The following is a 17,988-nucleotide window of genomic DNA, read 5'->3' as shown; positions in this document are numbered from 1 at the left end:
GCTTCTTTATCTCTCCAGCTTCCCAACATTGATTCCACTTGTTTCAACAATTCTGCAAGAATCAAACCACAATTACATGATGATGAAATAGAAATAAGCTATTCTAGAAAAGCTTGAAAAGTTTCAGAAAAGCTTGCCAGAAGATGCTCATCCTTCAGGGGCTGCACCTGGTACTGCCGAATTCACACCCCTAATAGTTGCTTTCCATGACTGAACTGTCTTCACACAACCGTGGTTCAGTGCGAGCATTCAGGCCTCGGTGGAACAATAGAGGCTTGTTTAATTGAATTTACTGAAATGAAGAATAATTAGAGAGAATAAAGAAATCTGCTGACAAAGGCCCCAAGAAAATCTTGGCATTCAGCAAAATCTAGTCTCCCAGCAGTTAGTGATGTTGTATGAGGGGAGTTTATTCTTTTTGCAATCATTTTTGAAACTGTTGTCCATGATTTTTTTTTCTTTCTGATACTGTCTGCCTCTGCAGCCTCCAGTGGCAGCAGGTTCCAGAGGTTACCTAGCTCCTGTGTAAAAACAAACTTTCTTTTACCAGTTTCAGACTGCCAGCCTGATAGTTTCATTGAAGGCCAAGTAGTTCTCACATTGCAAGGTCTAGTAAGTTCCTTCAATTCTACAGTTCTACATTTGCTCCGTTCACTGGTTCTGCAGTTCTGTAAAGCTCTATTTTGTATCAACCCTGTACTTTCTCTTCTGCAGACTGAAAAATCCTAGTCCTTTTTGTCTCTCCTCATAAGCCCGCTGTTCTGTTTCCAGGATCATTTTAGTTGCCCTCGCTCTCGGCCTTTCTTCAGTCCACTCCCTCGTGAGATGCAAGGGCCAGACAGAATTGAATGCAGTACCTAAGGTTTTAAATAGCCCAGGATGACACTCTTTTCATGTTCTCAGTGCCCTTCTTGGTGACACTTAGCATTTCATTGCCTTTTTTTTTCACTGCTGCTACACGTTGAACTGCTGGTTTCATAGAGCTGTCTGCCATGATTCCAAGATCTCTTACTGAATTGTAACTACCAGTTCTGAGTTCAGCAACCTTTAAGCACAGTTTGGACTACTTTTTCCCTAAATGCATTACCTTACATGTTTCTACAATGAAGCTCATCTGCCATCTTTTTGCCCACTGGCAAATGATGTCCCTTGGAGTTCATCAAAATCAATATTACATTTCATTGCCCCAAAGAGCTTAGCATCATTTGCAAATTTAGAAATGATTAGTGCTGATGACTCAGATAAAGAGAGTTCAGCAAAGAACTGAATGCTAATCAGAAGCATGCAGAAGTGCCTGGCCACCCCAGACATAGCTAATTCTGTTGCTTCATATAAGACATAAAGAATTCATATACCATAATTTGCATGTGCAGCAGAGAGAAGGAAGTATAAAGGAAAGGTTGAGTGATGGAGGATGGACTTTCAGAAATGTTCTTCAATGTGTTTATCATGGTAGTATGTTTGATTGTTTTTTCTGAGTCAAATAATTTGATTTTTTTTTGTTGCTTTTTTGCATGCTTTTTCAATTTGTTTTAGTTTTTCCTCTGTCCTTATGATACTGTTAATGAGATAGTCACAGCATGCTATCTGCAAGAATTAATCTGTTTCTTTACAGTGTTTTAATTACTCACAGCAAAGGCAGCTATGGCCTTCAAAGGTATCAGGTGGGCCATGCTGAAAATCACCTTGAAAATCTTCAAGGTCAGGAAAAGAGTTTGAGTTGGAAACTGTTCTGGAGGTCATAAGGAATGGACAAGGGAGAGGCAATGAGCCGCAGAGGGGGGTAGGAAAGAGAAAGTCCATAGGACGCTAGGAAAGAAAGGTAAGGAAGAGACAAAGACAGAATGGCACAGAGGAAACAGAGAGAATGTGAAAGGCAGAGGATTACTTGGAGAGAAAGGAAGACAAAGCAGGATTTGCAGGATGGAAAGATGAATCCTCTATTATTCACCAGGTAAGTGGAAGAAACAATATGGGGCTATCTGGGTAAAGAAGGTTTCAGATAAAGAAGATTAACAGATATGAACATATTCCCTTCAAAAAGAGCCAAAAAAAGTATGAAAAGAAATATAAAGACTTTTTCAAAAAGGGGGAAGAAATATAGGTCATGTTTTGCACCAGTCAACTGTGAAAACTTTCATTTGTGTGGCAAACAACACTTGTCTGAAAGTGTTCATATATAAATCTAAAACTGAGGCTAACATCTACCTTGCCAGTGTATCTGCTATTTGAAACCTTTTCTCAGATAGGAACCAGGGCTGGCAAAACTGGAATGGGGTGTGCAGGCATATGTGTTCTGCTGGGCAGCAGTTTGCCTGGCTTCAGATGCTGTTAGTGTGCATTTTTAAAGGGTTAATGCATCACAAAGCTTTGTAAGTAGAAGAGCAGAATTTCTGCAARTATATTAAAAAACATGACCTTACAACCAGGCTAAATAACAGATCCATTTAACAGTTCATTTGGTCATGCAATTTATATATATACTTATGATTCTTTACGCAGTTGAAATCTCACATAGAATTCCAGGTTGTTTCTCTCTCTCTTTTTTTTTTTCCCTCCTAATCTGTCTCTGCTTTGAAATGTTTTGATTCTTACCTGCAACTAAAGCCTTTGGCTTAATCAGTATAAACCAAAATTCACACTTCTAAGTGCTGCCAGGCCAATAGAGGAAACATATAATCTGTCACATTAATTGAGGTTTGCCTTAATCTAAAGCTGAGGAAAATCAGCTTTGAAGGGTGTGCTGAGGTAAGGAACATGGCACACAGTGAAGTGTAGGCTGCAGCAGAACTGGCTATGTCATTAGCGAAAATGTAGAAGGTCAGTCATCATTTATAGAAAAGAGTGTGTCTTATTAATGCAAAATGTAAACACTGACAATTATATTTTTCTGGGTTAAAATCATTTAGTGCATATATGTGGTGGAAGAAGGGGGTTACTAACTGTGTAATTTGCATCTCATTCCTATAAGATCGTGGCAGCAGTGAGCAAAAGCAGTTGCTTTATGATTTAGCATTTGAAAAATCTTCAAAGTAGGTCACAGAAAATGTAGGGGAGTAGAAACTTTGCCTTGCTGACTTGTCACCTCAGTGCTTCCTTGATCGTAATATTGGTAGCTTAAATCACCTGGTAGCGTGGTGCCCTTGAGTTTGGAGCATGTGTCTCTTGATAACTACTTAAACATCAATAGAGACCTGTCTGGAAGGACAAGGGAAGGAGGAATTTCTTTTACTTCTGGTCCTACACGCATCTGTGCTTTGTAAGAAACGCTAACCTGTGAGCTATTAAATAAAAGAAGGAGGAGGAAAAAAAAACCTTGCATGCACTTAAATATGAATTCCCAAGTGAATATAGTCTTCACCTAGACTGCAAAGAAATAGGTATCTCCTTTTGAAAGTTTGTTAATTAATGGCAATTTAGCTTTGGAACTGTGGCAGTTGAGGTCCATAACTGCCCAAATGCTTGACATACCTCTGCATAGTTCATATTTGTGGTTTACATAGACACTTTTTTTGTCTTGTTTCTGATACATGGGTCTCATGTTGCAAAGAAAACTATTTTCTTCTGAATATAGCTTTTTTTTAAAATTAATTTTTAAATTTAAATGCCTGTATACTAAAAATTCTCAGATTCTTTTTTAACAAGTTCGGAAACTGTAAGTCTCACTGAAATCAACTCTTCCCTGCAGAACACTTTAAATTTCAATGAATCGGTGTTTTCTCAGACTTTTTTTTTTTTTTTTTTTTTTTTGTGGCATATTTCCATCTGCCTCATCAAGTAGTTCTCAAACTCTGACAATCTCCACCTTATTGTTCTCCTCCTGCCCTTGACCTGTTTCTAAAATTCAAGATAAGGCAAGGGTGAACTGAGGATTCACAGGAAACAGTACCCTTGGAATATCCCTGAGAAGAACAAACCTATTCCATCTGACCTGCAAGTCCATTGACTTAATTACAAATTGGATTATAAGGAGTTAGTCTTTGATTCAGGGGTGTAACATCAGACTGCTGAAAGCCTGTCCTGGATTTGCAGCAGTGTGCAAGGGCTCTAGTAGTACAGCCAGTTCCCTTTCTTCAGACCTAAGTGCTGGCAGGACCACTGAAGTATCGCTAGTTTGCCAGGACAGACTTTGAGCCTTACATCCTCACTGCAGCACCATAACAGTAAGGTCACATTTTTAAAGTTATATATGTACGAATTCTAATGGATGTCAACATGGATACTTGCACACCTTAAAAGAAGACTCAGTCTTTTCTTAGCAGCTGATACTGAGAGTTTCCTAATTTTCTATGGGAGCATACTTGTATAAAATCAGTAGTATCTTTCTCACATTTCTTAAACCCAATGTGCAGCATACAAACCAAACCAGCTTTCCTTGCAGTAGCAAAACCATTGTTCCTCACTTCTTTCTACAGACAGGCAACTAAGTGCACAAGGCCCTTTCTCAGAAAGAAACAAGAACACAGACCTCCCCTAAGGCATACTGTTTTTCTGATTGAAGCAGAATCAGCCAGAATTTTGTGTCATTGCTTACCTGCAAACTAGCAGAGTCTGAGGACACTGTGCAGAAAGTGTTCTTGCAAGGGTCTTTCTAATTGGTATAACTGAAATATCACTGTAGTAACTAGTTATAACTTTTGAAACTTTTGTAATGCTACTTAGTTTGGTAACACAAGGTTACTAAGAATCTTCTGGAAATACACTTGGGAGTGTGTAGAGGCTGTTTTGACTAAAAATGAGGGAGCAAGAGTGCAAGGTTGGAAAGCTTAATCAGACTAACTGTAGACCATGGCTTATCTGCACTACAGATTGCAGTGTAGCATAAGACACTGAACAGATCTTCTTTACAATAAGAGAGAATAAATACCTGGTAATCAAACTAGCCATCATACTGTGGAGCTCACTGGGAGTTATTTTGCACTTCCAGGAAAAAGTAACTTTTCTCCCATAGAGCTATTTCAGCCAAATACAAATCAGTCACTCCTTGTATTGTCTTAAATGGCTTTGAGTTGCTCATCCTTTGTTTCAGATGAGGATTCCTATCTCACTGCTCTTTTTTGTTACTGTTTTTGTTTTTGCCTCAGTCCTCTTTCTGTGTGACAGATGATACTGATAATCTCCTTTTTGCCCTCCTCAGGTGGTTGGATGAATCTATCATTCAAGACATCACACCCAAGCTGCTTGGGGACTGGCCCAACACCTATACCTACACCAAAGCCTTGTCAGAATACCTGATTCAGCAAGAGAAAGGAAACCTGAACATTGCTATCATCAGGCCATCTATTGTGGGAGCTAGCTGGCATGAGCCTTTCCCAGTAAGCATGATTGTTCTTCTTTCCATAGCAGTTCCCAAGTGAGAGCCCTTTAATAGAGTTGCAGTTGCTGCACTTCCAAGAGGCTGACCCTACTTGCAGCATGGTTCACTTGAGAAACAGGGTCCCAGTTTATAGGAAAGCAAATGGGAAAAGTGGAGAGGATCTGTGTCAGTGCAGAACAGCAAACCTTCTGGTTAAGCTATTAATGAGGTACCGAGGAGCAGCCTAAACCTCACATGGTCTTTGAAATCTTTTGATAAAGTTCATATACAGTTGCCTAATATCTTCGCCTTTTATTGCTAATTTGTTGAATTTAGTGATTTCACACTCATATGGGGCCGCTGCAAATACAAATGTGTCATCTGTGAGATTAAATGCAGCTGTACTTTTGGACTAAAATAATTTGCTAGCCTAAATATACTAGTGGCAATAATACGCTCTAGCACAGCAGCCAAACTGGAAGGCAACATAAAGTCACCTTTGCCTTTCATGCAACTTGAAACATACCAAAGATGTCTGAGATATAGCTGAGGCTATGGGCAAACTCCCCATCTTGGAAAGACAGAGCAAATTATATTCARTGCCGTAAAGCCATTTCAGGTCAGCCTGCACATCATTGCTTTTAATTCCAGTTCCCACAAGAGGCAGCTTCCCCGACCTGAAGTGGGATGGGATTCAAAAGTCAAGAGCAGTACTCTTCTCCTCCTTGCCATAGAAGATAGCTGGAGTAATCAAATCAGTCTTAGTGACATCTATACAACATGGATATATACCACACTATATGCAACAGATATATACGACTGTATTCAGCAAATGTGACAGCACCAAGACAGCATAGTGTTTTAAAGCCAGCATTTATTCATGTAACAATTTATTGTCCTAAAAGAAATAGCTTGTTGCTAAAACATAATTTGAATCTATTGCTGATGAGTAAACTGAAGACAGTATGAGGTGTCATACATGGTATCCTCTATTTAAAATCATTTAAATACTTTGTACCGGTTTGTTTTCTGGCAACTGTCCCAGATAGGCTGGCATCCTTCTTAAYTCTTGTCTCTTTGCTACTTCATCTATACTATGGCGTTATAACTCTCTCACCATTGTGGAGCCTCTGTAAGCAACATATCGTTGAAAGAAATAGTAATGCTTTTTCTTTTTTGCAGGGTTGGATTGACAGCTTCAACGGGACAAGTGGAATCTTTGTTGCAGTAGGTGTAGTTACTATGCCACTTTGAGGGGAATTAAGAGCTAGTACAGAGTAACTGTCGAGTCACTATTCAAGCCCTACTCAGAAACTGTGTGGAAAAAAAGGATCATAGCAGTTTTCTGAATCTGGTAGAAAGATATGTCACACACTTACCAGACTTCTATATGCCTGTGGCACCTGACAGATTTTCTGTTCATGCAGCATTCAAAAAAAAAGACAACTGAAAGAATATTCATGCTACAAATCAACATCCCTTTAAATATCTCAGGTTACTAGATATAAGACAGTGTTTAAAACTCTGTTTACACTCTGCTCCGTAAGCATATACTCTTTAATTAAATCACACCATAGTTTTTCCAAAGGTTCTGTACCTTTCTGAAGACCACTTAGGTCTCAGGAGAGAGTTATTCTGGTGGCTGAATGAAGAAGGCAACTAGGAAAACAATTTTGGAGGAACTCCTGCTCAGGACCCTGGGATAGAGCATATATATTGTTACTCTATGGGGTCCTGAGAATACTTGTCTGATTAACCATGTAACAGCTCTGTGAGGRTGATGTGTGCTCATCATGGGTACAGTCATTGGAGAATATCTCAGTCATGCTTCAAGAAATCTGTGCCTACTAAATATGAATTGAAGTTTTCAGAGCTTTAGGCAAATCTGAGGAAATTTTCACAGAAAGGACAAAAGATTCATTCCTGAAACTAGCAGTAATGCCCAGATGTCAAAGCCTGGATCTTACAACAGAACTTAATTTTCCTGGCTGGATTACCTTAATACAAATACCAGATAATATTATTTATATTTTCATTTATCTTTATATGTGTTTTTGCTATGTCCACTGCTATAATTTATGACTACTCTACAATAATAAGTGTTCTAGATCTCATTCTCCATTGCCATGCACAGTAATTGTCCCTGTGCAGAGTACATCCAAATAGTATAACTATTCACATTCAGTGTGTAACTATCCATTCAGACTCGTGCAGTCATGTGGATGCTTCATTATATTCTTGCTTGGCACTGGTGTGGATAACTACTGAGCAAAATAGTAAGAATTTGTATTACTTTTTATTCCCTGTGAGTGAGTGACTTAAGTAATAGAGTAGCTAGCTGTCATACATGGATCACAAGTCAATACATTGTGAAACACAGGCCAAAGTCTAAATGCTTTCAGCCATATAAGAACATGCCAATCAAATCTTTTGTCATATAAAAAATTTTTTCACTTTTTTTTTTTTGTCTTAACTGTCAACAAGTGAAAAACACTTAATGGCTAAGTATTTAGAAATTTTGTCATGCATTACAGTTGTTTTTTCAAAATGTCCACCTTGGAAACTTGCACAGGAGCTTGCCTATTTTTTTAAGTTTCACCTTTGCCACTCATGCAAGTAACTATCAGTTTTCTGTTCTTCAAAGCAGAAATTCCTAGCTTCCCTGAATGCAGCAGACAGTATTTGTCTGGCACCATCTCCTTGTTGCTACCAAACTTATTTGGACTGTTACTAGTTTTCTGGAAGTGAAAAATATTTACTATTACCAAGCCCAAGAGACTTTCATCTTCTGAGGAGAAAAAACATACCTGTTCTGAATTAATGTGCTTTGATATGGTGTAATGGAAATTTCTGTGTGGCAGTTCAAAAACTAACCCACAAACATCTGCGTTATGGGTTTCTCTGGAACATGTTTGATTATAACCAGCTCTCTGGGTCAACTATATTTGAAAGCACATTTACTAGTCAGGTAACTTTATTAGCCTTAATTAAGCATAGAGAAAGCAGAGGGGAAGTGACATGTTTCTTAAAGTCTCCCCATACTAAAATACTTACTTACGACTTCTAACCCAAGCTCATCTTTTATGGAAAACAATGCGAAATTCAATTTTGGTTCGGATATCTTGGGGGGGTGATCCAGGCAGAATTTGAACGGCAATACTTGCAAAGATTCTTCCTCAGTAGCCACCACATATTTGAGTCTGATCATTTTGTTCCATGCATAAACATATTTCTTCTAAATATTCATTAAAAATGGGAAATTGAATTTTTCTTGATACTCTAATAGTTCACCTGCAGTTTCTCCAGCTGCTGTGGGGAGAAGCATTGTTTGTTGAATAAAAAACAAAAAACATCATAAAACATATCATCATATTCCTTTGCCTTGACTTTTAAATATCCTTGGATCTGTAGAGCAAATTCCTTTGCCCCTTCAATTCAGTCATTTCCCTTTTGTTTTGCATGAGTCTAAATTATAAAAGCTCTCTACTTCCGTGTTTCACCACTTTATTTACCCACTGGGTTCTCATCTTCTTCATGCAACTCAAACTCATCACATTTTATACCTTGCATACTATTTAACTTAATTCCAACCTTGACTCTGCTATTGGARCTTCTTATTTATTCTGTACAATCCTGACACACTCAATTAATTTCTTTCCCCCACTTCACCTCCACATTTCTGTATTTCTAATCAAGTGTGGCACGTTGTTGCCACCTGCTCTTTTAAGCCTCTCCCAGACATGCCTGTCCTGTTGTACCTCCAAAGACTAATGGATGATCATGGAAACCCTTGACAGACATTCAAGTGTGTGTGTGTGTTTATATTTGTGTTTATACTTGTTTATATTTACATTTATATTTATATTTATATTTATATTTATATTTATATTTATATTTATATTTGTGGTGTGTGTGTGTTTCTGGAGCCTGACTCCTGACAAATTCACTTCCAAGCAAAGAAAGTCAAAATTTTCATGTTCTTGCCTGCCTTTCCTCTTTGGTTCTCAGTACTTTGTCTTTTACTGAATTTTATTTTAAATCGTCATGTCAGGAGCCATGTCTTGACTATCTTTTTGTACCTAACAGATAAAAAATTTGGAGAAGTGCAAGGTGTGTTTAACTTCTCCTGAAAACACAGAACAGAGGGATCCACATGAGATTCATGTCTGTTTTCACAGAAACAAAACAAAGGTCTGCAGCAGATGTCAGGCTTGGAAAGTGCTAAAGTAAAGGTCTGTCCTCACTCAAAGGTGAAGAAATCTTAATGTGGCCTTGCTGTCAATGACTGTTTTCCTTTGTCATGCAGGCAGGTAAAGGGATTCTGCGAACCGTCATCGCCAATAATGAAGCGGTGGCAGACATGATTCCAGTAGACGTTGTCATCAACCTGACCCTCACAGCTGGGTGGTATACTGCCGTGCACAGGTGGGAAGGCACTCCTCTTTATACCAGATTAACCCATGCTATAATTTTATCTGGGCTGTAAAGGAAAGTAGGACATGAGTTAGACAAATACCTACATGAGAGCCTAGTTGATTTCCTAGTTCTAACATTTCTTCCCAGGCTGGCAAGGACTAAGAGCAGTAGAAACAATGAAGGCAGACTTCAGGGAGTAAGGAAATCTCTAAAGCTACAGATGATATTTGTGTCTCCATGCAGTGTACTGTGTCTCCATGCAGTGTAAGCTCAGCTGACAAGTCTCTCAAAAGTTACTTTTCTGAAGTCCAAGATCTTTGCAGCTTACTGCCTCTTCTCAGTAGTGTTTTCTTCAATCTCCTTTCTCAGCTATGTTGAGTCACTTTGTAGCTGGCTTCTGAGGTTCCTGGTGAAGATTCCCTGTGTGTCTTTCATGGAAAACATTGTATGATATAAATACATTGTGGGCTTGTATGATAGGGGAGATGATCTAAAAATCTCATTTGTTGCTTTGTTGAGAAGGATACCTGTAAGTGACATTAAGGATTTGAAATCTTTTCACATGAACTTCTGGTTCTGACCTTTAAGCATTATGTAGGAGGTGTTACAGACTAACCACATGAATTATTCCAGAGGTTTTTGCAACCCCGTGGAATAAATATAAGGCAAATAAGAGACAGAAATATTTTAATCTGGAAGACAGACTATGTCCTCTGAGCTGAGGATGGAAAAAAGCTGCATACAGTAATGTAAATGCAGGGATCTTAAAAGAAACTTCAAAGGCAGCTCACCAGCTTTTCAGAATTATTTTCCTCTTAGTTTCTTCCCCCCCTTCTTCAGAACAGACAAAACAGCTCAGACTTACGCTTCTGGGGGAAAAAAAAATACAGCCTCTCCCCTGATCTTTCCACCCTCTTCCTCCCACTGGTCTATGGTCAGTCCTAAAAAGATGGAAAAACAGAAAAGTGTGTAATAGGCAGCAATCAGTGCCATAGGTAGACTTCCTGACTCCAGCTATGGTAGAAGCTGCCATTTTTTTTTTTCTGTTTGTTGGCAGAAGATACATGTTTTTAATCTAGTTCCCATATAAATAATTATTTGGTTAAAGGAGCATCAACAGAACTTGATTTAAGCTTCATCTAGCTGGGCAAACCCCAAGGTTAATAATCTCTATACAAAAAACAAAAGCCTGAGCCTTCTACAAATTATATTTCTCCGAGAGAATTTCAGGCTTAAGTTCTGTTGAAGAACAGTGTGTATGGGTGTAATTTTTTTTTTCTATTTAGAAGATCAGTATCCCTCAGGGCAGGTGACATTATTGAGGAAAATTAGATCCTAAACCTTATCAGAGAAATGCAAACTTCATGAAATAGGGTAGTAATTCGTCTCAAGCCTCATCTGTCTTTATTATGTGCTCTCTAGAATCTGACTGAATTTTATTTGAACTTCATGTTTTATATTTTATTTTCATATTTATGAAAAATGAACCCATGTAATTCTTCTATGAGATAAAATTATTGTTTCTTGGGCTATTAGCTTTCATGGTCCATTAATAAAGCTTTGGGTGTTTTTCTTCCCACATTAAAAAAAATACTTTTTTTCTTTTTTCCAGACCAAAAAACATGTTGGTGTACAATTGTACAACAGGTGGAATCAACCCTTTCTTCTGGGGAGAAATGGGTAAGGTCTAATTTAAAACTAGAGTATAGCAAACCTCAATAGCATTGCTTGGCGAGGCTTTGAAAATGTTCTCCCTGTATATATAGATGACATTCAGCATCTACCATTCACATGGCATGTGGGAGTCCCAGTTGCAATCAGTGTCGGTCCTGTGAGCAAAAGATCTTGGCTCTAGGCATTCATTCAAGAAAGCACTTACCTGGTTTTAATTGTGGGCAATAATCAGCAAATATACTTTGCTGTGTAACAACACAGCAAAGTATACGCTTTGCTGAACTGAAGTTTTAGTGTGGCAGAAAAAGCAATAGAGAACCAGACTTTATATCTATAGATCTATATCTTATATCTATAAGAAGATACTCTATATAGCCATGGCTAGATATTTTCCTTTTCTGCAGTTTGGCTGTTGTTTTTTGTCATGGTTTGAAATCACTTGGAGAACCCTTACAGTGAATCTTGCATTCTTATAAAGAAAACTCTGATTTTCAGAACTTTGAAAACTAATGTATTAAGAGAGAATACAGCAGCCTTTCCTTCTCTTTCTGTGCAAATCTCGTGAAAATCTGGGAAGACAAATTCAGAAATGATAGATTTGCTTCAAGAACAGTTTGCATTTTGATTTTGCAGTGATTTTCATGGCTGTCTTTATGATTCAAATCTGATGTGCTTCTGAGGTTAGTGGTGAAAGAGAGACAAATACTGACATTGTTACAGTGAAAAGCTGCCACTGAAGCGAAGCAGCAGAATTAGGCTCAGCTGTATACTGTGAAATATTACAAACTGCCAGTGCATTGAAGGATAGACACATGGAGCCTCATATGTTTTCTGTGTTATATGAACATTCACACTTTTGCAACAGAGAATGCTGGCAAATTGCTACAGTAGTATTTCACCTCTCAGCCTTTGTTTTGTATCTCCCTTTGCATTGTGTACCTAGAAAATTGTAAGTCAGTACAGAATCAGTTCATAATTGCATTTTCAAAATAAGGCTAGTCTGAAAGTCCTACTAATGTCCTTYCATAAGATTTGATCGAGTGATCTAGTAAGGAAAAGTCTTTAACAATTGGCTGAGCTGTAAGAAAATCAGATTCCTGAAATATTTCTTATGCAAAATCTAATGTTGTGGTTTGACGCAGCCTGAGAAAAGAGGCAAGGTTTTATAGATTAATTGTCCAAAAATGTAACTACAACTTGTACAAGTCAGAACTTCCATGGCTTTTTCATAGGGGTAATATATATCTGTCCACAGGCTGCTACTTGAGGCTACAGCCACTGTAACAGGACCACTTGAGCTTTGCTTTTCTAGTTCATATTCAGTGTAATTTTACTGATGAAAATGCCAATGTATCAATATATTGTAGTTGATCTTATTGTCACTCTGCTAATAACTATGGATATTGCAATGAAATCCTCTGAGTGCAGTAGAAACTTGCATTATCTGTAGTTCAGCCCCATCTAGTTGTATCTTGATAAATATTGCAAACTCAGTGCATGAGCAGTTCAAGGCAAAATTTTCTCTTTAACTGACACTGGAGTTCTTTCCACCACATGTTGTACCTACAGTTTTCCCGAGATCAGCGGGCTGCAGAGGGATATTACTTGTAGTTTCATGAACCAGAATTAGGATAGAGTATCTGAGCAAAATTTTGCCCTTAAAGTCATTGCATGGTTTAAGAAATAATTCTGGGAAAGCTTTATCATGTCTTACGATGGCATAAAGACCTTTGTATTAGGTTTGAATTCTCAAATCAGTCTCTTATCAATTCATTTTTGATAAATACACATAATTCTAAAATCTCCTATATATGGCAGACTTTCTCAACTGATCCTTATTCTGATCAACTGATCCTCATTCCTCATTCATCAGAATTTTTATTTCCCCTAGCATGAAAGAAGCTATCTGATTCAGACCAATGGGAAACAAAAGATCAATAGAGAGAACTTATTCTAAGTATCTAGGGAGACTAGGATGTCAGTGGATGTGTAACTGAAAATGACAAGAGTAAGACTGGAAGTTGTTAAGAAACAAAGATGGGGAATGTGAGTCACCTGCAATGGGACTTAACACTCCAGTTCAAATTAAACATAGAGCTTGCCTGTGGACTACCAGGTTAAAAATACTTACACTAGGAACTATTATTGGAATGAAAATAGAATACAGAATCTTCAGTGTGACATTTTGAATACAGGGTGATGAGATTGGAAGGAGGGAAAAGCAAGAGATCTAAAAGAGCATTATTTGAAAATAGATATCCAGATAAAGGTTTATGCTGGAAGATGCACTGCAGACCAGCTTGTTCTACAGATTTCCAAATACAGACAAACTTCAAGTGTTAGAAAGAACTTGAATTGTTTTATTTCTTTTACAAATACTGTGGTTCATTGGAATTTATCTTGTATTCTCTACCATTACTACTGTTATTTTCCCCACTACCACAAAAATGTGAACAGACAGTATTAATCTGAAGAAGTATTCTGTATTCTGCTTTCATAGAATCATAGAATCGGTAAGGTTGGAAGGGACCTCTAGAGCTCATCTAGTCCAACTCCCCTGCTCAAGCAGGGTCACCTAGAGCATGTTAGAAAGGATCGCATCCAGGCGGGTTTTGAATATCTCCAGAGAAGGAGACTCCACAACCTCTCTGGGCAACCTGGTCCAGTGCTCTGTCATTCTCACAGTGAAGAAATTCCTCCTCATATTCAGGTGGAACTTCCTCTGGTTCAATTTGTGTCCATTGCCTCTTGTCCTGTCACACGGGACAACTGAAAAGAGTTTGGCCCCATCCCCTTGACACCCTCCATTCAGGTACTTATCCACATTGATAAGATCCCCCCTCAGTCTTCTCTTCCCCAGGCTGAACAGGCCCAGCTCTTGCAGCCTCTCATAGGGCAGATGCTCCAGCCCTCTGATCATCCTCGTAGCCCTACGCTGGACTCTCTCCAGTAGCTCCACATTTCTTTTGCACTGGGGAGCCCAGAACTGGACACAGTACTCCAGGTGTGGCCTCACCAGGGCTGAGTAGAGKGGCAGGACCACCTCCCTCGACCTGCTGGCAACACTCTTCCTAATGCACCCAAGGAGACCATTAACTTTCTTGGCCACATGGGCACATTGCTGGCTCCTGGTCAACTTGTCATCCACCAGCACTCCCAGGTCCTTCTCTGCAGAGCTGCTCTCCAGAAGGTCAGCCCCCAGCTTGTACTGGTGCATGGCGCTATTCCTTCCTAGGTGCAGGACTCTGCACTTGCCCTTTTTGAACCTCAGGAGGTTTTTCTCTGCCCAGCTCTCCTGCCTGTCCAGGTCTCTCTGAATGGCAGCACAGCCCTCTGATGTATCAGCCACTCCTCCCAGCTTGGTATCATCAGCCAACTTGYTGAGGMGGCACTCTGTCCTTTGCTGCAATGTAAGTGCTACTAGTCATACGTGAATTATGTTTTGCAATTTCTGGTCAGAACTGATTCTTAAAGCAGACTTTAAAATGGTGTTCAGTGCATGAAAGTTTAATTTGCATTTATCCTTGATGGTCAGAGAGATTGATGTCTAATTTTCACCCTGTGAAATTTGCCATTGCGTTACAGAATTTGCTGCTGTTTTTTTGCACACTGGCAGGAGACGAACGACCATCAGCTAAGTCATTTCAGTTACTCCTAGGGGTGATGAGTTTCTGTTTCAGCATTCTTCTCCTGTCTCACCTGTCTGGTTCTTTCTTTTTGTTCTGATACAATTTAAAATAGCGTTATTAAGCTTGTGAAGTCGAGCACTTCCCAGCAATTAGGAAACAGTGGAATTGTGGTGAGTCAATGCATGGCAGGTTAAGGGAGTTTCAAAAATAAAAYACGCATAGCATTAACTGTTCCCACTTATGGTAAATTGACATTTTCCTAATTTCCTTTCAGTAAGATTTTTGGGTTGGACTTACTGCCCACTTAAGAGTGTTTCCAAACAGCACAGCTTTCGTTCCTGACTTGCAGAATTCTCTAAAGTGCTCAGCACATACCTCAGCCATTCTTGATATGTCTGTTTTTTACCCCACAAAGAATTTCACAGCACAGTGCAGCAGCTGCTTTTCTGTAATGTCAAGTACTTAACATGAGAAAGGTGCTATGGCTGCTGATCTGAAATGACAATGGCTCCATTGTCCAATGGGAACATGGATTTTTTTTTTTTCTTGCTGTCATGGCCAAAGATGCCAAAAATAAGACGAAAGGCAGTAGTTTTTTTTAACATATTTCTAAACTAAAACCTTTTCAACCAGTTTACCACTGAAAACTAGATTTGAAGTGTATTAGTATTTGGTTTTGAACAAATATAGAGCAAACCTTAAATGCTTGCTGCAGACAATATCAAAACAATACCACAATTCCAAAATGTCCATGGGTCCTAGTAAAACTGGTAGAATCGCATCAGGAAAAGAAGAGACCAAATCAAATTAAGTAAATATTGATAAGCAGATGACAGTTTGTACATTAACTGGGATTTTAATGTATCTCTTGGAGAAATTACTTTAGGGGGAGAAAAAACACAGACCATTGGATTGCTTTCCTGAACCATGAGATATTTGGAAGGGCGCATACAGCCAACTCTCTCTGAAGTGTGAGTTGATCCCTTCACAAATCAAATAAGCCCCGGCCTCTGCACCCAGTGCCCTCATGTTGTGGCATCTGAACACAACAGCTTGCTGCTGTTCTCAGAAGTAGGAGCAGGCCTCAGGCGAGGCTGATTTATCCCCATTTGTGCTGTTTTCTTCTTTCCTCCAAAGGTACTAGATGCCAAGGGAGGCTCTCAGATGTTCCTGTTTCCCCACAGTCTTTCAAGTATCCTTCAGTATCCTTGTGCAAGCCATAGCCATTTAGGGCTTTGTCATATTATAATTACAATAAATGACTGTGCTGCTAATGCAGAGAGAAGGAAATCTCATTCGTTCTTCAGACAGAGACTGACTCTGCCAGGAGTGAGCCAGGACAACGGGTTCCTTCCCAGTAGGCCATCCCAAGCTGCTTAACACCACTCCCCCGTCAGAAGTTACCACCTTTTCAGATCTTCAGTAAAACCACTCCAGTTGGCATCCCAGCCAGGCAAAACGACATGGGAAAGTTTAAATAGGAGATCTTTGCTAATAATCCTTGTCATTTTGACAGAAGAGGATTAGGGAATACACGTATGTGCATCTCTGCCATCATAACTGAGACAGGTGGTAATTGAGGTGGTAAATCTGCTACTGGGGAGAGTAGCTCCTCTTCAGCTGGCAAAGCCATTGACAAATTTATCAGTACCCTGAGCTGGATCCCTCTTCCCAAGTAGGCAGCCCAGCTGCTCGTTACAGTGCACGACAGCAAATGCTCTCCCTGCAGACTTCTGTTCTCAAGGAACTCCTTCTTACTGATACTTGCGGTACCCCTGAAACGCTCATCTGCCTGGGCTAACACTTCTCTGGAGGCAATTGCCAGCCTGCTCAACAATGTTGTGGGGCTTGGTTCCYCTTGGGGGGGTCCTCATTTTCTGATATTCACAGCAGCAGGTTTGTGTCTGAGTGTTTCCCACGGCTCCAGAGTCAGGTCTGTCTGTGCCTGAGGCAGACACCTCTGGGGCTTAGGTCTAAACACTGTGAATTCTGTGAACTACTTGCCCAAAGTGTGTTTCCATACACTGCTACATCCTGTGAACATGCTTGGAAATAAGGAAATTATTCCATTAGTAAATTCTATCGATTATATAATCAATAGCAACTGTTTAGATACTTCTATCTTTCATTTATGACAGTGAAATGCTGCAGAGAAAACTTTTCCACACTGCAGTCCACAAGATAACCACATTTTTGCAGCATGGCTAAGTAAAACAGAAGGGATGCCAGCTCTAGCCATTCAGATGCATGATGAGTTTTAGGAGGACTGGTCTTCAGCATACCTTGCATACCAAACTTGCAGCATACCAAACATAAAAACAAATTATGACCTTGCACTAAAATTAAATGGTACTATTTTTAAAAGCCTTTTTGCCTAAACTCAGCCATGAAGAAGTGTCTAACAAGCCTCCTGCAGTTGCCATTACTTACACTTAGAAGGAGTAAAGCAAAAATCAATACTTGAACTACAGCAATGAATCAGTCACAGATATATGAGAGCACTGTCTGAATATTGCAATTGAAATCTGCTTATCTAAGGATGATCTAGATGCTTCTTGTGACTTGCAGATTCTCATCTGATTTTCTATTTGTAACATAAGCTTAGAGGGTAAACTGTAGCATGCACACAGATCGATGCTGTAGCTCTCAAACTCATTTGAGGACTAACAGCTCAATTTTTTAAAAAGTAAAAAAACCCACATATTCGTCTTCTTTGCTTAGCTTATTGGTGCTCAGCAATAGGAACACCATCTGTTTATTAGTCCCTAAGATGAGTCTTATATTCAGCTACTGCAGTTCTATTAAGCCTTTCCAGTATGCACATAACCCCACATATTGACCTGTAGATGCCACTTCTGTGGCACTGTGACATTGCAAGAGCTCAGAACCAAACTATTTTGTGCCTTAACTAAAAGTGATTTGAAATGATTGACATCCTATCTGGAGATTTCAGGTTAAGAATGCAATAGAAAT

The 17,988-nt window shown here is 39.2% G+C and overlaps 1 protein-coding gene across 7 annotated transcripts in view; it reads left to right on the top strand.

Moving 5' to 3' along the window:
- FAR2 (fatty acyl-CoA reductase 2) overlaps positions 1-17,988 on the top strand; it is a 140,613-nt gene that overhangs the window by 108,832 nt on the left and 13,793 nt on the right. For all 7 annotated transcript variants that reach the window (XM_085311068.1, XM_085311069.1, XM_085311071.1 and 4 more), the window contains 4 exons: positions 5,138-5,315; positions 6,479-6,523; positions 9,603-9,721; positions 11,325-11,392. In XM_085311068.1, the coding sequence (XP_085167194.1) occupies positions 5,138-5,315; positions 6,479-6,523; positions 9,603-9,721; positions 11,325-11,392 (410 nt within the window). The remainder of the gene's footprint in view (positions 1-5,137; positions 5,316-6,478; positions 6,524-9,602; positions 9,722-11,324; positions 11,393-17,988) is intronic.

This window comes from Rhea americana, unplaced genomic scaffold (genome assembly GCF_003343005.1).
Source record: "Rhea americana isolate MKP2758 unplaced genomic scaffold, rheAme1 scaffold_330, whole genome shotgun sequence".
Taxonomy (NCBI): domain Eukaryota; kingdom Metazoa; phylum Chordata; class Aves; order Rheiformes; family Rheidae; genus Rhea; species Rhea americana.
The sequence above is the reverse complement of the archived record's forward strand: the minus strand, read 5'-3'. Positions and strand labels throughout refer to the sequence as shown.